This window comes from Borostomias antarcticus (genome assembly GCF_949987555.1).
Source record: "Borostomias antarcticus genome assembly, chromosome: 6".
Taxonomy (NCBI): Eukaryota; Metazoa; Chordata; class Actinopteri; order Stomiiformes; family Stomiidae; genus Borostomias; species Borostomias antarcticus.
In genome coordinates, this window is record NC_140239.1 from 16,622,423 (window position 1) to 16,648,449 (window position 26,027).

Genomic DNA, 26,027 nt, shown 5'->3' on the forward strand with positions numbered 1-26,027 from the left:
CTGTTTGCGTTGTGAGTTGTGAGCTCAGTGGTGCGTGTATGTATGTATGTGTGTCTGTGTGTCTGTCACGTGTACCACGAAGGGTTGCTTGTTCACACATTACAAGACCATGTGTGTATGTGTGTGTGTGTGTGTGTGTGTGTGTGTGTGTGTATGTGTGTATGTATGAGATCGAACATAGCCTACATACATACACACATACATACATACACGTTCGCTCCAACCAGCGCAGCTATATGTGAAACTGCTTGCGCAAGCGCGGCAGCCACCGTACTTCCGCGTGACGTCACCGAATGTGTTGCTGCTGTTTTCACTCCTGAGAAGTGCGTGTATGTATGTGTGTGTGTCTATGTTTCGACTCGCTTAATGAATGACTTCGATACATCGCTTCAGAGAATGAAGACGACTATGGTAAATATAGCACTAAAAATATTAATATCTGCGTGGTTAGATGACAAGACCATGCTTTGTGGGTAGATCGTATGCCAAATCAATTTGTTTTTTGTTTAGATGTATCGGCTTTTACTGCAAGCTAGCTAGCTTCCCAGCTAACGTTACATCATTGCCTAGGCTAGCGAAGTGTCTACCAAGAGTGTGGGTAACGTTAGATGGTCACGTTATGCGAATTCAACTCGGTATATTATGTAGCTGTATCTAGCTAGCTCCATTACTTTACAGTTTGGCTAGAGAAGACCGGTGTATTGAACGCGGTCAAACTCAGGCCTGCCAAGTTTGCCTGAGTCGGTGCTATTAAAATCACGTCACAACTGTATTCCCTGTGCAGTAACGTTACTCATTCAGCACCAGCCTCCATTATTAACGTTATAGTGTATGCCTGTGATCAGAGAGAAGCGCGTTATTCCCTCTAGCCTTAATGGTTTGTAAATGATATAAAGTGTCTATTGCAATATGGAGGTACATTATTATTTTCCATATGCTGTATTCGAGAGTAGAGGTTTTGTAACTATCTCCCATTTACATTACTTGCCATATACATGTGCATAAACGCTCTGCAGTAATGACTTGGGGTGCTATTATCACAGTGCTTGTTAGGTCCAACTACAGATTGTTTTTGATGTTATAGATGGACTGTGTACCAGCCTTCAGATTAGACAAACATGTCTCTTGCTCACAAATCTACTTGGATCCTCACTGCTACATGGTAAATAAAAAAAGCAAACACATTGTCAGTAAACAAGTTGTCTCTGTATACGATTTAAAGAAACTAGACATCCAATCAGCAATTCTGGCTTTATATGTATTGTATACTATAATGCAGCTGGATATGAATCATTATGGAAACTGATCTACATTTCCAAACATTTGGACCTGTATCACCTGTGTCAATGAAATGTTGTGTAGGCTATTACTTTGAACAACATAAGCATTTCATTAGTCATTTAGCTGACACTTTTATCCAAAGCAACTTTGAATTGCTTTTATAGTGAATTCACAATTGCATCTTTTGTCTAAAACAAGTGACTAAAACATCTAACAATAATCTCGTGCTGAAGGCAACGTGAAGAATAGCAAAATAAAAATAAAATAGGTGAGGGGTCAAAATACAAGTGGGATGATCCCGGTCAGTATATCCAAAGACCTCAGTCAAATCTAGATTGTGTAATCCTGATCTTGTGGTATCTGGATCAGAATGATCCTATCTGAAAATTATTTGAAAAACCAAAATATACAAGATCAATTTGATCTGGGATAGCAACAAACAGGATTACAAAATCCGGATCATTCTGATCCAGATTACATTATTTGAAATACTGGTCCAGACTATAGGCTATCCAGTCCCTGCGGCCCTCAGATTTCATCCCAAATGCAGAATTGCGGACTCGATGAGGTCCGATCAGTTCGGCAGGACTTTAGCGTCCTAACAGACCGCCTCGCCGCTCTCTCAATCTATCAGGCTCTGACGGAACCTCTTTAGCTCCAGCGCCCCCGGTACCGGGGGCAGCCCCGTGCGTCGAAACAAATGCCCACTCGGCAGGCGCCGTGTGGCGAATCGAACATCCACCCGGAAGAGAAAACGGAACGCAACAACGTAAAACAAACCGGTAAACAGAATTTACATGGCAGGCAATTTTATATGCACCCCGTGTGCATAATTGCTGAAATGGAATATTGTAGTCGACACTCCGTGGATATTTTTGATATGAAATATGTGGCCTACTGTCTTCCGGCCAGTATCGTTCGATTCTATAGGCTCTAAGGCTTCAAATGAGCTGTCAATCGTCAAAATTGACCAATGGGTTACAGAGGTATTTGTATGCGCATCGAGCGTAAAACCCGCCCACAAAGTTACAGTAGGCCTAGCGTTTGACCAGTCTACAAACAAACGAAAAAGAAAATATGAAAAGGCTAAGGAACCTGACCATTTCAGAAGTTTTATTAGCAAACTTGTACAATGATGAAAGCGCAACACGCGCGCATTGAATGGACATGGAATTTCGAGTGTGGACGCATATCGCGTTGTTTTTTCTACAAGACTAAGCCTACCAACACGCTAAAAAGAACATATGGGCAATATCTGAGCATGGCAGAGGTTTTAGCAATGTTGTACAATGATGAAAGCGCAAGGAGACGCACGAGACTCAAGCTCGGATGATGATTTTTATATGAATATCGAGTAGTCAGCGGGCGCAGGTGCCGCTCATGAACGTAATTGCGAAGCACCTAACTCCACCTGGACCTGGTAAATAGCCTACGCCTTTCTTCTGTTTTTGAATCATCATCACAAAATGATCATGTTTTGTAGCAACACATTTCAGTAAAAAATGTATAGTACATTTGCTTTGTACCCCACTGATGGACACAACTGCGTAGTGTGCTGTAAAATACTAATATTCCACCACCCCTCCCTTCTCCTCCCAACTCAGACCGAAGGTGTGTCATCACTGGCAAGTCTGTCCACAATCAGAGGATCGAATGCTTGTGGCGAGACTTGTGGTGCGTGGTGGTTGGTAACGACTATGCTGCCTTCCACCACCTGGAGGAGATTGGAGCCTTGGATCGCAACCAGGACTTCCATCTTTTCTGCCTGCACTTTGTGATGCTTCCAAGGCTGAACTGTCATCTTCACCTGTTCAGCAAAATGTGGGACAGACATCAGCTTTTGTGCGAGGGCAACAAATCTCCCCAGCAGCTGTGGGTGGCTGGACAGCTTCTGAATATGGAGCAGATACCCAATGAGGTAAGAGTGGCCATGCAAAAATAGTTTGACAGATGCCTACACAACTTCTTTTGTTGTCAGATGTACAGTGATGGTGGGGATTTGCATCCCCATTTCAAGACGCATGTTTTAGATATTTTTTAAAGGGTAGGACATGTCTCCATGGAGCACCCTAATTATAATTTCTCTGTAATTGTTTTGGATTAGATGGATTTCCCCACTTGGGGTATTGACTGGAATGGGCCAGCACATCCCGATACACGGGAACGTGTTGAGGTTCCAGCTCTTCCCCCAGCTCTAGCAGTGACCTACGAGAGCCTGCTGCAGTCACACATCGACCCCTTCCGGACGAGTGTCTATGTAGTAGACATTTACCTGGAGGCTTTGAGTATGCTCCAGGCATATATGGCTGAACACTCAGGTGAGATGTAAGGCTATTCAACCCCTCCCAGACATGAATCACTATCTAGCAAGCTGACACTCCGTTTCTCTCCACAGACCAGTCTGGACAATCTGTATAGACATCAATTAGGACTGGAACATACCTCTGTATGCATAATTCTAAATAAAACTTGCATTGCTGATTGGATGTCTACAGTTTCTTCAAATCGTATACAGAGACAATTTGTTTACTGACAATGTATTTGCTTTTTTATTTACCATGTAACAGTGAGGATCCAAGTAGATTTGTGAGCAAGAGACATGTTTGCCAACACTTTTTAGATGTCAGCTCCAGTGATGACTAGTGACCCCTGCCCGCAATAAAAATTCAGCAACAAGTCATGGCAGTGTTGTCTTTATACCACATCACAATGATATCAGCTACACTAGCTCTGCATACATGGCACACATTATCCAAGCTGTGTTGTTTGTTGTGAGGGACTTGGATACATAATTGTGTTTTTCTGGCAAACCAGCCGTTGAAATGCTACAGGGTGATCATGGGTACCTTCCTTCATTACTAAGCGTTATTATACTATGTGACATAGTGTTATGTCTTTGACATAAACAAATGATAAGAAATGACATGTTCTTCAATCTCTACTATTGCAATGCATCAGTCTGTGTAAAGCTGGCTGATGGTGTCGAGGTCCTGGCTACTAGCTGCCTATCGCCTCCCTCGGTCCTCACTCCAGCTCAGCTTCTCCCAGCAGGTAGAGCTGGACGTTCATCTGGCAACTCGGGACAACTCCACGACAGAAAACAAACGTCAATTCTCCTTCGTCCTCTGGGCTTGTTCCCTTAGGGGCATCACTTCTTCGACGCTGCAGCTGGATAGTACTTCCCTGAGCCATGACCATGAGGTTGTTGGAGTCAAATCTGAAGGCTGGTACACAGTCCATCTATAACATCAACAACAATCTGTAGTTGGACCCAACAAGCACTGTGATAATAGCACCCCAAGTCATTACTGCAGAGCGTTCATGCACATGTATATGGCAAGTAATGTAAATGGGAGATAGTTACAAAACCTCTACTCTCGAATACAGCATATGGAAAATAATAATGTACCTCCATATTGCAATAGACACTTTATAACATTTACAAACCATTAAGGCTAGAGGGAATAACTCGCTCCTCTCTGATCACAGGCATACACTATAACGTTAATAATGGAGGCTGGTGCTGAATGAGTAACGTTACTGCACAGGGAATACAGTTGTGACGTGATTTTAATAGCACCGACTCAGGCAAACTTGGCAGGCCTGAGTTTGACCGCGTTCAATACACCGGTCTTCTCTAGCCAAACTGTAAAGTAATGGAGCTAGCTAGATACAGCTACATAATATACCGAGTTGAATTCGAATAACGTGACCATCTAACGTTACCCACACTCTTGGTAGACACCTCGCTAGCCTAGGCAATGATGTAACGTTAGCTGGGAAGCTAGCTAGCTTGCAGTAAAAGCCGATACATCTAAACAAAAACCAAGACCAGGTGAACCAAGATGGCGCCAGTATGTTCGGCATGCCGTCGGCCGCGTCTACTCAGTTTTGTGTTTGTCATTGCTCTGTTTTTAAATGTTTGCTGTCGGGATGTTTCGGCTCTATTTGCCTACGATCGTCAAACTTTACAAAGCATCCGAGTTTCTGATTCGATGCAAATGTTTTTTAGAGCTGACATGCGAGATCAGAATGCCCCCCCCCGTTAGCAGGTATTCCTGCTTACCTGCGCCGGTCACCTGGTGCCTCTCCCCGGATCAAACGCCGGAGGAGACGGGGAAAGCGGAGTGGTGTTCTGGTGAAAGTCAAGGCTCTCCTGTCGTCGTCTTGTCTGGAAAATCCGCGACTCATGCGTGGGGGATATTGTTATTCCTCTACTGTCAGGCGATCGCTGCAGATCAAGAGGCCATGGGTGCGGATTGACGTGCACAGCCCGAATGCCCTCGGACTTACGGTGAGGCCTGGCCCGCTGATGACAGCGCTCACTCCACGCGCTGGGCCGGCTGCCTCTGGCTGGTGTAGCCGAACAACAGGACCGCTGTCCGGGCAGGTGAGAGCCCGTGCTGATGGGGTTGTCCCCAATAACCTGCGCCCAGTAAGATGGGCTGCGACCAGTCTGACTCCCAACATGATCTTGTCCATGGCTTTGATTAATGCCAGGTCATTGGCGAATAAGACGTTCCAACTAAATGACTTTTTCACTTTCCGTGGGCTTGATTTTATGTTCCTGACCGAGACTTGGTTACACGTTGGTGAGTCTATACCAGGGGTGGCCAACCCGCGGCTCGCGAGCCGCATGCGGCTCTTTGCCCGTCAATGTGCGGCTCCTCCATCCATCCCCCCAAAAAAGTTGGCTTGCGGCTCTTACATCCTATCATTAAAAAATAAATTCATTCATTCCATAAGAACGTTTCTCTCTCTCTAGTTTCGCTGTGCATTTCTTACCGCCCATTTTAGTTTATTGCAGATTTGTCATAAAATCATGATTCGTTTCGCTAGTGAGGAAGTCGCGTGAGAACCACTTCAAACCAATCATATAGGTAGCAAATCACCTTGGTAACAAAATTATTAGGTGCGTTTACATGGACAGTTTGAATCGGTTTCAAATAGGTTTGGAAGACCAAACCGATTGAAAATATGTCATATAAACACCTCAATCCGACTGAAACGCCCCAACCCGTTTGAAATTCCAATCGCTTTCAAGGAGGTAGTTTAAACCTTTTCGAAACCGTTTGGTCCGTCATGTATACTACCTTGAAACGGATTGATGCTGCGTTCTGCGTTCATTTTGCGCATGCTCAAGACTTGACTAATGCGCATGCTCGACAGTTCCGTAGTCAGCTGAATCCCAATCTGAGTGCGCAAACCGCACTTGCGGCCCCTCGCACTTGTGGCCTGAGGCCTGAGCAGTTAATTGACGTCAGCTGGAAGGGCCAGAGGGTGCAGGGCCGTGAATTAAATGGGACAGCACTCCCAGGCTGTGTTCGGAATCGCTCCCTCGTTCCCTCACTCCCTATTCCCTATATAGGGTTCACTTTGTAGTGAACTACCTAGGGAATGGTTTAAGGAGTATTCGGACACTACACCGAACGTCACAAAAATGCGTCGGTCATTCGTGTGATGCAGGCGGATGCGCCCGCGTGTAAACAAACAAGTCTAACAGGGAGCATTCACGCTGCAGGTTGAGATGTACTCACTCAGGTAGTATCGGATTTGCTTTTGTGTGTTCATTTTGAATGTTAAATCCCAAATAAAGTGTTGAAATTTAAATTCTAATCATGTGCATGTGTGGTTTTTCTACTTTGGTCCTGTCTGTTAATTGCAAGATGTAACGTTGGCTATAGCCGCGCTACCTAGCTCGCTATGAAGCGCACGATCAAGTAACATGTTTACAAACATTACATGTTTACGATTTAGTTCCGCAAGCTAGAGTTCCTTCAGTTTATACACGAAAGTTGCCGCCGCCATCCTCCGTTCACAGCCCTCTTCGCGAGACCACTCAACTGCATTGCATTGTGGTATATCGGAGAAAATGTAGGGTACATGCACTGGACCCTGGAAATCAAGGTGACTTGTGGGTAATAAATAGTGGACTATATAGGGAACGAAAATTCCGTGGAGAATTCGGACACTACAAACAAAATGGCTGACGCCCTATATAGTGCACTATATAGTGAATAGGGAGCGATTCCGAACACAGCCCCAGTTTCGCTCAATGCCCCTCCCACTTCGTTTTCATTGGCTGCCGCGTTCCTCCGACGCAGAGGCTGCTCTGACGCTCCCTTCAGCTCTGCAAATTGACCGATTGACGTCTGTTTTAATTTAATAATAATAAAAAAATTAGGCTGGGTGGGATATGTTTGCAGCATGTGGATTTCAAGATAAATGTTGTGTTATCGGCAAATGTCATTATTTATGTGTGATGCACTCGGATCATGACTCGGATGCACTCAAGCACTGTGTCACATGAGACGCGGTGGGCTGTGGGTATTTTCTGCTCCTAAGTCCGTGAAATTGCGGACTTTCGGTAAGTGCGGTTACAGTGCGCAAAATGGCGGCGTGGCGCACTTGTGGACCTAGCAATTCCGTTTTGGAACTACCCTGAGCCCTTGTGGACTTAGCGGGAACGCGCATGTAAGGCCACAAGGCCGCGAGTGCTCTGCACTTTCGCCTAAGTGCGCGATTTGGGATTCAGTTTGTAACCATCGTAACGCAATCACTCACGGCTGCGTGCGCGTTCGAAACATTTGTTTCGTCGTCGCATGTAAACATCCAACCAGTTTACTTTGTATCCCATGTATACGCTCGTCAACCACATTGAAAAATATTTGTCATGTAAACGCTCCTATTGCAAACAAAATAATTTGCTTTGCGTGGGTCATTCTCTTTTACGACAAAAGCTAACGTAGCCTAGGCTACTACTGTACACAACCAAAGAATGGCTGGAAAGAAATGCGCAGCTAAAAGAAAATATGAAGACGAACACAGGACATTTTTTACCCGAGTGGGGAGAGTAATGTTTTCTTCATAGAACGTAATGGTAAGCCATTCTGTCTGATATGCCAGACATCATTGGGACATTTCAAAGCCTCAAATCTCGAGCCCAGTCCAGCCCAACCCAGCCTAACCCAGTCCAGCCCAGCCTAACCCAGTCCAGCCCAGCCTAACCCAGCCCAGTTCAGCCTAACCCAGCCAAGTCCAGCCTAACCCAGTCCAGCCCAGCCTAACCCAGCCCAGTCCAAAATATATTATGTCAGACAATATCTTGTTGTATGTATTAATTTTAAATAAATTAACTTTAAATGTATTTCAGACGAGATCACTTTTGTCAAATTTGAACATTTATTATACAAGCGGCATAATACATGCATATGAATTTTTGGCGGTGTGCTCTGTCCGGGGGGCCCCCTGCCTTCCACCGGCGTGGAAAGCGCGTTAGCAGGGGGAGGCAATCTAGGTGTTCCCCCCCTCTGGGCCAAGCCCTTGGCCCAGAGAGCCAGGAAGGGGGAACGGCATCCTGCCTCAATGACGATCAGAGTGGGCCGCGATCGGGAAGACGCTCGGAGGTAACTCAGCCCACTAAGACCGTCAAAGAGTGCCACAGGAGGACTGCTGTACATTATAGTCCCTGGTCCCCACGGGCCGACGCTTCGTGGGTTCCGCGGGAGATACAGCCTCGTGTCTCTGCGTCCATGGCGCCCGCCATGGAAAGCCACAGAGACCAGCTAGCGGCTACTCTGGCATCCACCGGCCGACACTGGTGGAATACCTGCAAACTACCCCGGACAGAGAGCAACGATGACAACAGACGACATCGACATACGCAGGAGGAGCAGGGGAGGAGGTGGGGCGAGCATGCAATGCACAACAGCAGTAAAGGCAAGCGCGAACAATGACATGTTTTGACAGCTTAAATACATGCGCTCTAGTGAGCTGACCAATGCTATGACAGCTACAGTCAGCTGGTGCTGCGTCATGCGTGACTGATTAACCTCTGCTGACCCCCCGGCCGTGACGTACGTGCCTCGGCTGAATTTGCGTCGTTGACTTCATTTCAGACGAGATCACTTTTGTCAAATTTGAACATTTATTATACAAGCGGCATAATACATGCATATGAATTTTTGGCGGTGTGCTCTGTCCGGGGGGCCCCCTGCCTTCCACCGGCGTGGAAAGCGCGTTAGCAGGGGGAGGCAATCTAGGTGTTCCCCCCCTCTGGGCCAAGCCCTTGGCCCAGAGAGCCAGGAAGGGGGAACGGCATCCTGCCTCAATGACGATCAGAGTGGGCCGCGATCGGGAAGACGCTCGGAGGTAACTCAGCCCACTAAGACCGTCAAAGAGTGCCACAGGAGGACTGCTGTACATTATAGTCCCTGGTCCCCACGGGCCGACGCTTCGTGGGTTCCGCGGGAGATACAGCCTCGTGTCTCTGCGTCCATGGCGCCCGCCATGGAAAGCCACAGAGACCAGCTAGCGGCTACTCTGGCATCCACCGGCCGACGCTGGTGGAATACCTGCAAACTACCCCCCAAGAACACACCAGCAACTCCGCGGCCCGCATGCGCAGAAGGGTTGACGGAGAGCGCTCTGACTGATGAGCCAGACAACATTTAATAGTGCACCAGCCACATGACCGCCTGAATACGCAGTACCCCCCCAACCCAATGTCACAGTCCACTCATAGCTCTCTGGGCATCCAGAATGTCCTGGACTCCGGGCCGTAGGTAGCGTCCATAAGCAGACGAGGACCATCGGCCCATGGACTTCAGGGTAGACACCGGGGCGATGGCGGCGGCGGTGGTTGCCGCTCCTATACGGAGGGAGTGTGCAGTGTACCGGACCGGTGGGAGCCCGCACGCCTGGCAGAGGGCGCGGAGTCTGGCGGCAAACCAGGCTCCGGTCATGGGCTTTGCCTCTCTTATGAAGAGGGGCTCCTCCTCACCGGCCTGGGGTCTGCTCGTCAGGTAGGAGCTCATGGAGGACAGAGGATAAAACAAGGTGTTATTGCCTGATAAATAAACGGTCACGCCGGCACCAGCTCTGTCCGCCTTTGAATGCTTCAGGTGCAGGACGAAATAGCGCGCGTGCAACGTGACATCTGCCCGAGTGAGGTCGTGCGCGGGGTTGAATGACAATGTGCGTGTAGAATATTCACCGACCTTAAGGAACCCATAGAAAGCTGTGAGAATGACTGTTTCTAACATTAAATACAAGTGACCACCAAAACACCCCTGCCTCAACCGTGCGATTAACCGATGAACGAGCGAAGGAGTGAAGGGAAGACGTATATCCATGCCTTGGGGATGCTCTTCGTGATGCCATTAAGGAGGAGCTGGACGGATCGGTTCCCCAGCAGAGAAACGGTGGAGGGGTCCAGGCATCGCATGTGGAATGAACACCTGCAACAATACTCTTAACCGACTGAGGCCGCAGCCGCCTAGACACGACACAATGAACTATGAATGCTGATAGTATTGAATATTCACAGGCATGACGTTTACATTGAATATGGAGCAGAGCGTAGTGGACGCCGGGCCCCAGGTAGCGTTCGTATGCCGATGAAGGGGTCCAGGCAGCGCATGCGAATTTGTACGCCTGCTACGACACGTTCGACCGATCGAGGCCGCAGCCGTCAGGATCCAACACGATGGACAATAAATGCTGAGAAACCGAAACGCTAGCGGGCACGAGGTTCATCAAATGTGGAGCAGAACGCAGCGAAAAGAGACCATGCAGTCGCATTGGTCAATGCGGTCCGGGCCAGACCAGCTCTCATGCATCGGGCAGCGGATACAGTAGGGCACGAGGCATCGCTTGGTCCAGAACCATCCGCTGAAGAGGCAGACCAGGCCGGACAGGGCCGCCCGCAGCCGGGCACAGTCTGCAGAACTCTGTAAATCAAAAAGGGAAGCGAGTCTGCGATTCGATCGTTGAGCCGGGGACGAGGATGCGTGGAAAAGAATTCCCCCCTGCCCGGACAGCCATGCGACAGCGCACGAATTATTGACGAACGGAATGTACGAACGAACATAGTTGATAAATACACGGTGCACCGTTATGCAGAAAAGAAGCGTTTCCTAGACCACTGAGGGGCCCCGCAAATATTAGCGACGATAGAGAAACTGCACGTCGCGCATAACACCCTATCCATCGTCCAGTCGACAAACCGATCATGTCATGCACGCAGCATTATAATCAGGTGATTAGTCTTTGAAATAACGCAGAGGGCTAAATGCGAAGAGCAATGCAGGATCCCAACGCAGCGTAAAATGACACATCCGACATTGAAGCGTGACCAGCGCAGCATACATCCCTTTTACATTTAGAAATAAAAGCCCGTAAACCCTGCCCCCAAACACCGCGGAGGAGCAGGCGACGAACGTAAATGGTGGAAGAATAAGCACCGCGTTAAACCGAACAGCCAGGATGGTCGCGCACACGCAGCAGATTGCAGAGCATAATGGCTTGAAACAATTGATGACAATGCACAGGTTACAGTACGTTGCCCTAAGAACCATGCAGTAGCCCGATGCTACTGACCCGAACTAATTATAAAGCCAATAAACTGCAATAATTGGTAAGGCATCATCGCCGTCGTTGTCCCCGAACGAGGTTTGGACATGCCGAAGCAATCGGCCATACAAGCCAGGCCTACCAGACAGCGAGACGGCCTTAATATTATTATAATATTTATCGTTCCTTATCTCATTACTTACAGTCATCAATTTATTCCTCATTTATCTTTACATGGTTTGCATCTCCGGAAGCAATTCCGACGCGATCATGAACGTCAAGTCCCTACCAAAATATGTAGGGGTGGGACGTATACCCACCATGTCCTCAGGAAAGCGCACTGAGCCGCCTCAGGGCATGAAATGCGCTATCAAACAAGCTTAGATTGATTGATGGGGACACAGCTAGCATTAGCCACACCGAACGGCTAACGCTAGCTGCGTGGAGGCACTCGCAATCATGGGTGCTAGCGAGTAGAGTGCAGTTCGGCCGGAACCCTCGGGCTGCAACGATTGAACGCGAGAAACACGAGCTAGTATTAGAATAATAAGCTAGTATTAGAATCATGAGCTAGTATCAGAATCATGAGCTAGTATTAGAATCAAGAGCTAGTATTAGAATCATGAGCTAGTATTAGAATCATGAGCTAGTATTAGAATCATGAGCTAGTATCAGAATAATGAGCTAGTATTAGAATCATGAGCTAGTATCAGAATCATGAGCTAGTATCAGAATCATGAGCTAGTATCAGAATAATGAGCTAGTATTAGAATCATGAGCTAGTATTAGAATAATGAGCTAGTATTAGAATCATGAGCTAGTATTAGAATCATGAGCTAGTATCAGAATCATGAGCAAGTATCAGAATCATGAGCTAGTATTAGAATCAAGAGCTAGTATCAGAATAATGAGCTAGTATTAGAATCATGAGCTAGTATCAGAATCATGAGCTAGTATCAGAATAATGAGCTAGTATCAGAATCATGAGCCAGTAATAGAATCATGAGCTAGTATTAGAATAATGAGCTAGTATTAGAATCATGAGCTAGTATTAGAATCATGAGCTAGTATCAGAATCATGAGCAAGTATTAGAATAATGAGCTAGTATTAGAATCATGAGCTAGTATTAGAATCATGAGCTAGTATCAGAATCATGAGCAAGTATCAGAATCATGAGCTAGTATTAGAATCAAGAGCTAGTATCAGAATAATGAGCTAGTATTAGAATCATGAGCTAGTATCAGAATCATGAGCTAGTATCAGAATAATGAGCTAGTATCAGAATCATGAGCCAGTAATAGAATCATGAGCTAGTATTAGAATCATGAGCTAGTATCAGAATCATGAGCCAGTAATAGAATCATGAGCTAGTATCAGCAATCCAACATAATGATGCCCCGACGTGCAATACGGGAACCTTGACGAACGCCAGCTAGTAAGCAACGAGCAGTATAGCCTGTCATGCGGCCAGAACCCACGAACAAGCCGCGAGGGGAGGACTTATGGTGCGTTCGTTTGTGGTCGGAGGTGGCAAGTCGCAAGTGGCAAAATACCTACCTCCGACCTGTGTGCATTCGAGCTATATAACATTATATCACAGTCACCTAGTTATATCTAGTGCATTCGAGCAACTGGGGGCTGAGAAACATATCCGAATTTGCGACGAGGAAGTGCGAGTTCATGCGGTGTTGTATTTAAATAATTCCTAGTAGCAAGTCGCAATTTGCCACCTCCCATTTATAAACGAACGCACCATGAGATGAACCAAATACATAGAGAATCCACATAGCACGTCCACGCCCGAAACTGCAAACATTTCAATGGTGAATGCACCCGGCGCACATCGACAGTTGAGTAATGCGGCAGACGAGGCATGGACAACCTCCGACATAGCGGCTCATGAATGAAACCCAGTGACCGGCGCGTAGCAATGCTCAACGGACTTCCAACGCAAGCTATGCGAGCAACTGAACCATACGCAAGTATGGCACTACGGTGCTACAGGGAGACGGGCACCTCGGCCTCGGAAGCCGGCGCTCCACGACGCCACTAAACGGACCCCCAAACCACGGACCGGAGAGACGACGCGGGCAGAGAGGAACGCAAGAGCAGAGAACGCGGAAGCAGCGAGGACACCGCGGGCAGCAGATAGCAAACGCACCAAATCACAATATGAGCACGGAACGCGAGCAAGACGCGGAGCAGCGAGCAATAGCAGGAATGGCAGCGGACGCCAGAGCAGAGAACGCGGAAGCAGCGAGCATGCAATGCACCACAGCAGTAAAGGCAAGCGCGAACAATGACATGTTTTGACAGCTTAAATACATGCGCTCTAGTGAGCTGACCAATGCTATGACAGCTACAGTCAGCTGGTGCTGCGTCATGCGTGACTGATTAACCTCTGCTGACCCCCCGGCCGTGACGTACGTGCCTCGGCTGAATTTGCGTCGTTGACTTCATATTTAATGGACAATAATGTTTTTCTTCTTATTTTAGACTGGGGTGGCGTGCTGAGAGAAAGTGGAAAAAGGACAAGCTACATGTCTCGTTCGGGATTCTGCAGGACTGTGTAATGGAGTTTCAGAGAGCTGTGAAGGCAGCCAAAACCGGGTACATTTCCAACCTTGTCTCCAATAACATTGGGAGACCCAAGGTTCTCTTTGACATCTGGACTCTCTCATCAATCCTCGGGATACTGCCCCGGTTGTACCGTCATTTGCTCTCTGTAATGATTTTCTTAATTACTTTGTTGAGAAAATCGTGTCTCTTCGGTCCGCACCCCCCATTGCTGCCCCTGATCCCTCTGCCTCATCCACATGCCCAGCAAGTCTCAATGAGTTTAAACTCATATCCCTGACATCACTGTCTGACGTTGTCCACGAGCTGCGGCCTACAAACTGCCCCTCCGACAGTGTTCCCTCTCGCCTTTTAAAAGATGCGTTTGATTCAGTGGGCTCTTTTATTCTTACTCTGGTCCATGCATGTTTTAGTTTTGGAGTCTTTCCAGCCTCCTTTAAACATGCTATAGTGCAGCCACTAATCAAAAAGCCTAGTCTTGACCCAACTGTTCTCTTTAATTTTAGGCCCATCTCTAAACTGCCTTTTGTGTCCAAAGTACTGGAAAAGATTGTTTCTATTCAGTTGCACTCTTTTTTAGCGATGAATGATGTGTATGAGAAGTTCCAGTCTGGTTTTAGAATTGCTCATAGCACTGAAACGGCTCTCTTAAGGATTTTTAATGATATTATTCTTACTGTCGACTCTGGGTGTGCTGCTATCCTGGTTACACTAGATCTGACCGCGGCCTTTGACACTGTGGACCACAAGATCCTTCTTACCCGCCTTGAACAGTGTGCTGGCATTAAAGGTGCTGCTCTCATGTTCCTACAGTCTTACCTGACTGATAGGAGCTTCTCTGTCCAGCTGGGTGAGTTCTCCTCTAGTGTGACCCCCCTCACCTGCGGTGTCCCCCAAGGATCTTAGGCCCTTTATTATTTTCTTTATATATGCTGCCCCTGGGTTCCATTCTACGGAAACACAATGTGTCTTTCCACTGCTATGCTGACGATGTCCAACTGTACCTCCCCCTGAAATTGAACTGTAAGGATTCCTTTAAGCCTGTAATATCTGCGCTAAATGACATCAAGACCTGGATGGACTTAAACTTCCTTAGTCTGAATGATGGGAAGACCGAGGTTATTTTGTTTGGTCATAAAGACAGCCATGTTAGCAACCTAGGGCCCCTCGCTGCCAAGAATCGCTCTTTTATTAAAAGTCTTGGTGTCACTTTTGATACTGGTTTTAATTTTGAGCGACAAATTGGCTCTGTGGTTAAAGGCTCTTTTTTCCAGCTGAGGCTCTTATCCAAACTGAAACCGTACCTCTCTCTTAAGGACCTGGAGACAGTCATCCATGCTTTTATTTCTTCAAGATTGGACTACTGTAATGCCTTGTATGTGGGCCTTGACCAGCGGTCACTGAGGCACCTGCAATTGGTCCAGAATACTGCTGCGCGCCTCCTGACTGGAACCAAGAAGCGGGACCACATCACACCGGTGCTGGCCTCCCTCCACTGGCTTCCTGTTCGCTTCAGGATTGATTTTAAAATCTTAATGTTTATTTTTAAGGCTCTACATGGTTTGGCCCCCCACTATCTGGCTGAACTGATTCAAGTTCGGGTGACATCTAGAACCCTGAGGTCCTCCTCCGAGACTCTTTTAACAGTCCCTAGATCGAGACTTAAGACCAAGGGTGACCGAGCTTTTGCGGTGGCTGGCCCAAAGCTCTGGAACAGCCTCCCTCCACACATTAGACATGCACAGAACCTAGGGCTCTTTAAGTCTCAGCTTAAAACGCACTTGTTTTCACTGGCTTTTGAGGCCTGATAGCCTACATCCCTTGTCCTGTTTGGTGTCCTCTTTTGTGTCCTGTCCTTTTATTGTTCTGTGATTATGTGCACTTTATTCTGTTTTTTGTTTTAGTTTATTTTATATATTGTACAGCACTTTGGTGCAACTTCGGTTGATTTTAAATGTGCTTTATAAATAAAGTTGACCTTGACCTTGACCAAAAAACAAATTGATTTGGCATACGATCTACCCACAAAGCATGGTCTTGTCATCTATCCACGCAGATATTAATATTTTTAGTGCTATATTTACCATAGTCGTCTTCATTCTCTGAAGCGATGTATCGAAGTCATTCATTAAGCGAGTCGAAACATAGACACACACATACATGCACTTCTCAGGAGTGAAAACAGCAGCAACACATTCGGTGATGTCACGCGGAAGTACGGTGGCTACCGCGCTTGCGCAAGCAGTTTCACATATAGCTGCGCTGGTTGGAGCGAACGTGTATGTATGTATGTATGTATGTGTGTATGTATGTAGGCTATGTTCGATCTCATACATACACACATACACACACACACACATACACACATGGTCTTGTAATGTGTGAACAAGCAACCCTTCGTGGTACACGTGACAGACACACATACATACATACACGCACCACTGAGCTCACAACGGAAACAGTCACGTGAGCTCCCCCATTCACTTAAAGCGCGATCGAACTACCGCGCATGTGCGCATGTTTTGTAGTGAGCTGCGCTGGTTAACGCAAACGTGTGTGTATGTATGTATGTGTGTGTGTATGTATATACATACACACATACATACATACACGTTGTAAGTTAGCTTTGAACAAGCAACCAAAATGGCACTTTTCACACCCCATATACACAACAGCAGCTGTGACATGCACTGACCTACTCTACTGTGTGTGTGTGTGTGTATGTGTGTGCGTGTGTGTGTGTGTATGTGTGCCTGTGTGTGTGTGTGTGTGTGTGTGTGCTTACCCTCTCCACATATTCGAAGACCAGGTACAACTTGCCCCTCCTGCGGAAGGCCTCCCTCAGCTCCACGATGTTGTCCTGCTTCAGAGTCCTCAGCATCTTCAGCTCCCTCAGAGTGGTCTCCTTCACCTCCTCATTCTCTGTGGAGGGAGGGGGGGGGGGGGGGGGGAGAGGAGGTGGGAGAGAGGAAGCGATGTGGGAGTTTGAGAGGGGACGGGGGGGGAGGAGAGGAGGTGGGAGAGAGGAAGGGATGTGGGAGTTTGAGAGGGGACGGGGGACGGGGACGGGGACGGGGAGAGGGGAAGAGAAATCATCAACAATAAAAAATAATAATAATAATAATTGCACTCACTCACTCACTCACTCACCACTGCAAACATCTCTCACCTTCACTGTCTTTGAACTTCTTGATGGCCACAAGCTCATTGGTCTCCTGTAGGACAAAGATCTCATTAGACAGAGAGACAGAGATAACCCACTCCACCCTCGTCCTCCCAAACTCTGAAGAGAAATTCCTCCAAGCTCTGGGGCATGACAACAAGCTCTGCTACATAAGTCTGCTCCTCCCTGTAGGGTTAGTCTGCTCCTCCCTGTAGGGTAAGTCTGCTCCTCCCTGTAGGGTTAGTCTGCTCCTCCCTGTAGGGTTAGGCCCCCTGCTCCTCCCTGTAGGGTTAAGTCTGCTCCTCCCTGTAGGGTTAGTCTGCTCCTCCCTGTAGGGTTAGTCTGCTCCTCCCTGTAGGGTTAGGCCCCCTGCTCCTCCCTGTAGGGTTAAGTCTGCTCCTCCCTGTAGGGTTAGTCTGCTCCTCCCTGTAGGGTTAAGTCTGCTCCTCCCTGTAGGGTTAGGCCCCCTGCTCCTCCCTGTAGGGTTAGTCTGCTCCTCCCTGTAGGGTTAGGCCCCCTGCTCCTCCCTGTAGGGTTAAGTCTGCTCCTCCCTGTAGGGTTAGGCCCCCTGCTCCTCCCTGTAGGGTTAAGTCTGCTCCTCCCTGTAGGGTTAGGCCCCCTGCTCCTCCCTGTAGGGTTAAGTCTGCTCCTCCCTGTAGGGTTAGGCCCCCTGCTCCTCCCTGTAGGGTTAAGTCTGCTCCTCCCTGTAGGGTTAGGCCCCCTGCTCCTCCCTGTAGGGTTAAGTCTGCTCCTCCCTGTAGGGTTAGGCCCCCTGCTCCTCCCTGTAGGGTTAAGTCTGCTCCTCCCTGTAGGGTTAGGCCCCCTGCTCCACCCTGTAGGGTTAGTCTGCTCCTCCCTGTAGGGTTAAGTCTGCTCCTCCCTGTAGGGTTAGGCCCCCTGCTCCTCCCTGTAGGGTTAAGTCTGCTCCTCCCTGTAGGGTTAGTCTGCTCCTCCCTGTAGGGTTAAGTCTGCTCCTCCCTGTAGGGTTAGGCCCCCTGCTCTTCCCTGTAGGGTTAAGTCTGCTCCTCCCTGTAGGGTTAGGCCCCCTGCTCCTCCCTGTAGGGTTAAGTCTGCTCCTCCCTGTAGGGTTAGGCCCCCTGCTCCTCCCTGTAGGGTTAAGTCTGCTCCTCCCTGTAGGGTTAAGTCTGCTCCTCCCTGTAGGGTTAAGTCTGCTCCTCCCTGTAGGGTTAGTCCCACTGCCACACTGGTCTGTTGTGCTTTTTTATATCTGTCAATTCCAATCCATTCACTATGGGAACCATCCACTGAGTAACAACATCGATGACGGATTCCATTTCCATTCCCCTGCTTGATGAAAAGGTTTGGATTATTTTTGGGGGCTTTTGCCGGCCAGTCGGAGAAGTAATCATCCGTTTAGGCAATGAGAGAAACAAAGTCAGTATACTGTACTATATATATTTCTCGTTTTCTGAAAGGAACCCATGCAGTCAGCCATGGCTGTGGTGAATATGACTGTGGTGAGTCTGACGGGAGTGTGACCTGATCCGTGACAGAACACTCCCCAGGGCTTCTGCTCCTCTCTCTGGGAAAGGAGAGGAAGAGGAGGAGAGGAAAGAGGAGAACAGAAGAGGGATTCCACTGGGAAAGGAGAGGAGGAGGAGGAGAGGAAAGAGGAGAACAGAAGAGGGATTCCTCTGGGAAGGAGAGGATGAGGAGGAGAAGAAAGAGGAGAACAGAAGAGGGATTCCCCTGGGAAAGGAGAGGAGGAAGAGGAGAGGAAAGAGGAGAACAGAAGAGGGATTCCCCTGGGAAAGGAGAGGAGGAGGAGGAGAGGAAAGAGGAGAACAGAAGAGGGATTCCCCTGGGAAAGGAGAGGAGGAGGAGGAGAGGAAAGAGGAGAACAGAAGAGGGATTCCTCTGGGAAGGAGAGGAGGAGGAGAGGAAAGAGGAGAACAGAAGAGGGATTCCCCTGGGAAAGGAGAGGAGGAGGAGGAGAGGAAAACAGAAGAGGGATTCCCCTGGGAAAGGAGAGGAGGAGGAGGAGAGGAAAGAGGAGAACAGAAGAGGGATTCCCCTGGGAAAGGAGAGGAGGGGGAAGAGAGGAAAGAGGAGAACAGGAGAGGGGTTCCCCTGGGAAAGGAGAGGAGGAGGAGGAGAGGAAAGAGGAGAACAGAAGAGGGGTTCCCCTGGGAAGGAGAGGAGGAGAGGAAAGAGGAGAACAGGAGAGGGGTTCCCCTGGGAAGGAGAGGAGGAGGAGTAGAGGAAACAGGGGAACAGGAGAGGGGTTCCCCTTGGAAGGAGAGGAGGAGAGGAAAGAGGAGAACAGAAGAGGGGTTCCCCTGGAAAGGAGAGGAGGAGTTGGAGAGGAAAGAGGAGAACAGAAGAGGGGTTCCCCTGGGAAGGAGAGGAGGAAGAGAGGAAAGAGGAGAACAGGAGAGGGGTTCCCCTGGGAAGGAGAGGAGGAGGAGGAGAGGAAAGAGGAGAACAGGAGAGGGGTTCCCCTGGGAAGGAGAGGAGGAGGAGGAGAGGAAAGAGGAGAACAGAAGAGGGATTTTGAACAATCTGTTCCTGCAGAACTGACTAATTAACCTGACACTGGAGCTGGTAAGAAGAGACTGCCCGTCTCCCTCTCTCTCTGTCCCTCTCTCTCTCTTTCTCTCTCTCCCTCTCTCCCTTTCTCTCTCCCTCTCTCCTTCCTTCACCTTCTCTCTCTCCCTCTCTCTCTCTCTCCTTCCTTCACCTTCTCCCTCTCCCCCTCTCTCTCTCTCTCCTTCCTTCACCTTCTCTCTCTCTCCCTCTCTCTCTCTCTCTCTCCCTCTCTCCCTTTCTCTCTTTCTCTCCTTCCTTCACCGTCTCCCTCTCTCCCTTTCTCTCTCTCCCTCTCTCTATCTCCCTCTCTCCCTTTCTCTCTCTCCCCCTCTCTCTCTCTCCTTCCTTCACCTTCTCTCTCCTTCCCTCCCTCTCTCTCTCTCTTGCTTTCTCTCTCTCCTTTTGTCTCTCCCCCCTCTTTTCTGGAAGGATGCTGGCGTGCTCTGTGAACGCCCCATACTGGACCGCGCAGCTGATCTACAGTGGAGGAATATTCGTTGGGCCATCGCCACGAACAGACACGTGGCATTCCCTGACCCTGTTGTCAGGAGGGGGGGCCCGCTCTGTCATCCCTGTCGACCATTCTGAGCTGGAGGGTGTGTTTCAGGTATGGAGGGGCGGTGTGTACCAGGCCAGGACGGGAGTGTTCAAGGCAGCTCTTCATCGGGGGTCCCAGGTACACAGTGCCGATTAGTAGGTGGCCGTGCCTCGTGAATGGTTTGATAGGTCGGGCCAAGCTAGCGATATGGACAACGAGAAAAGAGAAGATCTTGGGTACAAAGGCAACGGATCCAGAAATGGTGATTCTGGTCACGGCGAGGCTGCGTGTTGGGGTTGAGGTTAGGGTTAAGGATAGGGTTAAGGTTAGTGTTATGTGCACGCATTTGCCTATCTGAGACCACACCGGAGTGCCATAGGGGTCTCAGGAAGAATAGGAGAAAGCCTAGGATTTATGTTACTTTTGGTTATTATTTTGGCTTATTATTGAAATGCCACAGTATGTGTATAGTATATGTTTATATGTATTAGTGGAGTCCAATTCACTGGCTTAATGCTTGTTGTATACAGAATGATAATTAACAATGGTTGTTGACGTTGGGGGCGTGGTCTGCCCCTGGCGCGAGAGGCTGTGACTTCGCCTGGGAGAACGCACATGTGAGCGAGAACGCTCGGACACCGCCGCTCACCTCTTGGGAAGAGGGAGTCGGGAGAACCAGGAACACGCAGGGAACGCGGTCACACAGAGCGCATGGGACACACACACTCTGGGCTGGAGGAATATGCTTCCTGGATAAATCACTGTTTGACGCAGCAAGAGAACAATTTGCCGTTGAGTTTGACCCTTTGAGAAAAGACTCTTTTAAAACCCCGAACGAGCTCAAAGCTGAGTGACAGAGCGACTGGGCTGGACGTCTCGTCATCTGGAGATGGAGATCCAGACACAGCGCTGGGGGTGAAAGGTAGGCCAGATTGTGAATAATTCCTGTGCCACAAGCAAGCTGGCAGACAGAGAGAGCCTATGTTTGTGTGCTGGTTAGGGGAATACTGGGGGGTGGCTGTATCAGCGATATCATCCCTAGACGAATGAAGCCGGGTTTATTATTGTCACTTGTTAGCCGGCGGAGTCATCAGCTAACTGGTACAGCTACAGTTAAGGTTAAGGTTAAGGTTAGTATTCATATTACAAACAACTCAACGAAGTGAAATAAATCTTAGTCGTGTGGGAGGAGTGATGTGCCCTCTGCACATGTGATTGGGGGGGGGTTGTGTTGTGTTGTTGTGTATTACTATCTTGTGTCAGTGACATTAATGTGATGGATTGATTTTCTGTACTGTGAAGTATTTTTAAATGGTTTTTATTTGGCAGCTTTGACTGTCCAATAAAGGCTTTCTAGAATTAAAAAATCTCCCTCTCTTCCTTCTCCCACTCTGTTCATGATGTGTGAACAGCTCCTCCTGGATCATCTCATTTAACAGCTCCTCCTGAATCATCTCATTTAACAGCTCCTCCTGGATCATCTCATTTAACAGCTCCTCCTGAATCATCTCATTTAACAGCTCCTCCTGGATCATCTCATTTAACAGCTCCTCCTGGATCGTCTAATTTAACAGCTCCTCCTGGATCATCTCATTTAACAGCTCCTCCTGGATCATCTCATTTAACAGCTCCTCCTGGATCATCTCATTTAACAGCTCCTCCTGAATCATCTCATTTAACAGCTCCTCCTGGATCATCTCATTTAACAGCTCCTCCTGGATCATCTCATTTAACAGCTCCTCCTGGATCATCTCATTTAACAGCTCCTCCTGGATCATCTCATTTAACAGCTCCTCCTGGATCATCTCATTTAACAGCTCCTCCTGGATCATCTCATTTAACAGCTCCTCCTGGATCATCTCATTTAACAGCTCCTCCTGGATCGTCTCATTTAACAGCTCCTCCTGGATCATCTCATTTAACAGCTCCTCCTGGATCATCTCATTTAACAGCTCCTCCTGGATCATCTCATTTAACAGCTCCTCCTGGATCATCTCATTTAACAGCTCCTCCTGGATCATCTCATTTAACAGCTCCTCCTGGATCATCTCATTTAACAGCTCCTCCTGGATCGTCTAATTTAACAGCCTCGAGGGGAACAGTGGGGGAGGGGGGGGGGGGGGGGGGGGGGTTATAGCAGGCACTTTGAAGATGTTGTGGTTTGTGGTCCTTAATAACCTGCTGTAATGTATTAAATTGTATATTGTCATATATGATTAGATATCAAAGGCTAAGGCCTATTCTTTTTTTAAGAAGAAGTTTATTTCAGGGACAACATACAAATACATTAGTCTCCTTAGAGAGAAGATTCTATTGGTTCTGCTGAGGTTACAAGTTTAGTTGGACTCCTGAATCCTGGTAGCTGGATACTTACTGTGAGCAAACTCCTAATGTTGATCTAAGCTCATGGCGACTGGTCATGACAGGACAGGTTAGGGGCCAGCTTCATCACTACAAATAGCAGACCACCCTTTGATTGTACAATCATCTTGTGTCAATTTTGTCCAAATGGCACTAATGTACTTGTGTTATCCATCATTACATCAGTTGATTGCAATCAACCCTGGATGACGTGTCGTTTGATGGTTTGTCAATAAAACACCAAGTCTGCTGTCAGTCTGATCCATCCTTAAAGTAATTAATATTCAACAAAGACTTCACCAGGTGTCCTTCATGCTCTCCCTCCCTCCCCCCCTCTCTCTCCCTCCCTCCCTCCCCCCCCCTCTCCCCCCCCCTCTCTCCATCCCTCCCCCCACTCTCTCTCCCTCCCTTCCCCCCTCTCTCTCCCTCCCTCCCCCCCTCTCTCCCTCCCTCCCCCCACTCTCTCTCCCTCCCTTCCCCCACTCTCTCTCCCTCCCCCCACTCTCTCTCTCCCTCCCTCCTTCGTTCCCTCTGCCAGAGATCTCCTCTCCTCCTGCCAAACCAGCTTGTCTGTGGCTGGATCTCTGTTCTCTCCCTCCCTCCCCCCCTCTCTCCCTCCCCCCCCCCTCTCTCCCTCCCCCCCCACTCTCTCTCCCTCCCTCCCCCCCCTCTCTCTCCCTCCCTCCCCCCCTCTCTCTCCCTCCCTTCCCCCACTCTCCCTCCCTCCCTCCCCCCCACTCTCTCTCCCTCCCTCCTTCGTTCCCTCTGCCAGAGATCTCCTCTCCTCCTGCCAAACCAGCTTGTCTGTGGCTGGATCTCTGTTCAGAACCCTCAGCGAACACTCTGGCAGAGCACATACCGTAACACACACACACACACACACACACACACACACACACACACACACACACACACACACACACACACACTTAGGTATAAGGTATAGCAGCTCAACTAGCTGTTCCTCTGGACCTCATGACATAGGTCAGAGAAAGAGAGAGAAGAAAATGAGAGTGAGAGAGAGAGAGAGAGAGAGCAAGAGAAAGAGAGAAAAAAAGAATGTGTGAGAGAGGGGGGCTGAGAGAGAGAGAGAGGGAGAGAAAAAAAGGGCACAAGAGAGGGGGAGAGAAGGAAAGAGAGGGAATGATAGAGAGAGAGAGAGAGAGGGGGGGGGGGGGGGGAGATTAAAATGCCTGCTCAGCCCACTCCTGAGAGAATGTTATTTGTCCGTGGGCCTGTGGCCAGGATGCCAGCCATGCCAAGGGCGGAGCTCTGCCAAGGCTGCCGTCACAGAGGAAGGTAAAACACTCATTAGTCAGGAGCTCCGGGCTCCCATCTATATGACACCTACCACCAGGGGGCGCTGAGCACAGACGGGTCCCCAGACAGATCTATATACCTTGACTGGACAGACATTATAATATGATGTGGAACAAATTTGTCCCAGTCACCATAGAGATGAGGTCGTCCCATGAAATCCCCAGAAGGTATGCAGATTAGAATTGAGCCAAATAGGCTATTTTGGCACACATTTCTCTGCCTGAATGAAGGAGTTAGTATGCTAATATGTACCAGTATTAATTAGTATACGAATATGTATTGGTATAGCATGACAAACGATGGTCTGGTGTGGTGTGATACATATTAGTACTGTATGGCATCGCATACGATGATGGTCTGGCCTGTAGTGTTCAGATAGCCTGAACCAGAGCGGGGTTCACCAAGCAACCCTAACCCTCAGGTCTACAGTTACAGCACTATCTATAGGAGGTGTGACAGAGAGGGGTCAATGAAAGACAGGGAACTGTGTGTGTGTGTGTGTGTGTGTGTGTGTGTGTGTGTGTGTGTGTGTATCACAAGTACAGGTAGCGTAGAGGGGATTACAACCCTCAGACCTGTCCTTCTCTCCACCCTACCCCCCCCCCCCCAATCTCTCTCCAGAGGTATTGTTGTTCTGTTAGCAGGTTGGGAGGTAGAGAACATGAGAAGGTCTCACTGTCATCCTCCTGCACACACACACACACACACACACACACACACACACACACACACACACACACACACACACACACACACACACACACATGCACACCGTAAGAAACCTCTAATACTGTAGGTAACATACAACATCGATCTACATCAGCCAAGCCTGTGTATCTATAAATACCCCACACTATAAATAGTTTTTTACTAATGAGTGAGCAGTTACTCTCCAACACACTCAAACACTGAACAAAATACTGGAGAAGAGTATACTCAAACACTAGCTAGAAGAGACTGGAGAGTACACTCAAACACTATCTAGAACACTCTGGAGTGTTCACTCTGGAACAGACTGGAGACTTAAACACTAGTTAGCACACTCAAACAGACTGGCAAGTAACAGTACACAAACACACTATATTCAAAACTGCAAAAAAAAAAAAAAGGGAACACTTAATCATCACATCCAGCCCTGAGTGGGTTCATGATTTTGGTTTCCACTGACCATCCTTACGTCATTTTGTTCTCAACTACTCACACAATGTAATCAATGAAATATTTCAACTTGAATATCTCCTTTATCGAGATCCGCAATGATGATTGATGATTTAATTGTTCCCTTAAAGGAGAAGGATCTTTTTTGCCATCCTGGACCTTATTTACGGCATATTATAAGACGTTTGACTCACCGAGATAACTTTGGTGTAATTCGGAGGCCTGTAGAAGAAATTTAAAATCCAGCGCAAGCCAAGTATATCCATGTAATGGCGGCGGACGGGGCACCGAGAATGCAGCTTCTAAAAAATGTATTTTCTGCCGCGAAACGGTTGTTTTCATCAATCTCTTTTTATGAATCGCTAGTTGTGCTTCCGTAGAGCGAGGGCTTGTTGTGGTTTTCACATGCCTCTGTAATATGATCTCTACGCTACGATCGGCTTGTGGGGTGCCTGGAATATTGTGTGCAATATGGCTGAATATTTATCAGATTTTGAGGATATAGAAGATGACTTAGAATATGATGGAAGCCGATCGTAGCGTTGAGAATGTGAGCCGCGAGTGTAGCCTACAGACGGAGAATAGCCAGTCTATGCGCTGTGTGCATGCGTGCTGGAGCAAGTGGGGAAGCTTTATTTGTTTCTAAAGACGTATCTAAAGATCATATTACAGAGGCATGTGAAAACCACAACAAGCCCTTGCTCTGGAAGCACACCTAGCGATTC

At 48.2% G+C, this 26,027-nt stretch overlaps 1 protein-coding gene across 1 annotated transcript in view; it reads right to left on the minus strand.

The window, feature by feature from the left end:
* cdkl5 (cyclin dependent kinase like 5) overlaps positions 1-26,027 on the minus strand; it is a gene marked incomplete at its 3' end in the record, with an annotated part of 58,396 nt that overhangs the window by 27,479 nt on the left and 4,890 nt on the right. The window contains exons 3-4 of the mRNA XM_084440015.1: positions 17,382-17,427; positions 16,998-17,134 (exon numbers count right to left, since the gene is read on the minus strand). Of these exons, the coding sequence (XP_084296141.1) occupies positions 16,998-17,134; positions 17,382-17,427 (183 nt within the window). The remainder of the gene's footprint in view (positions 1-16,997; positions 17,135-17,381; positions 17,428-26,027) is intronic.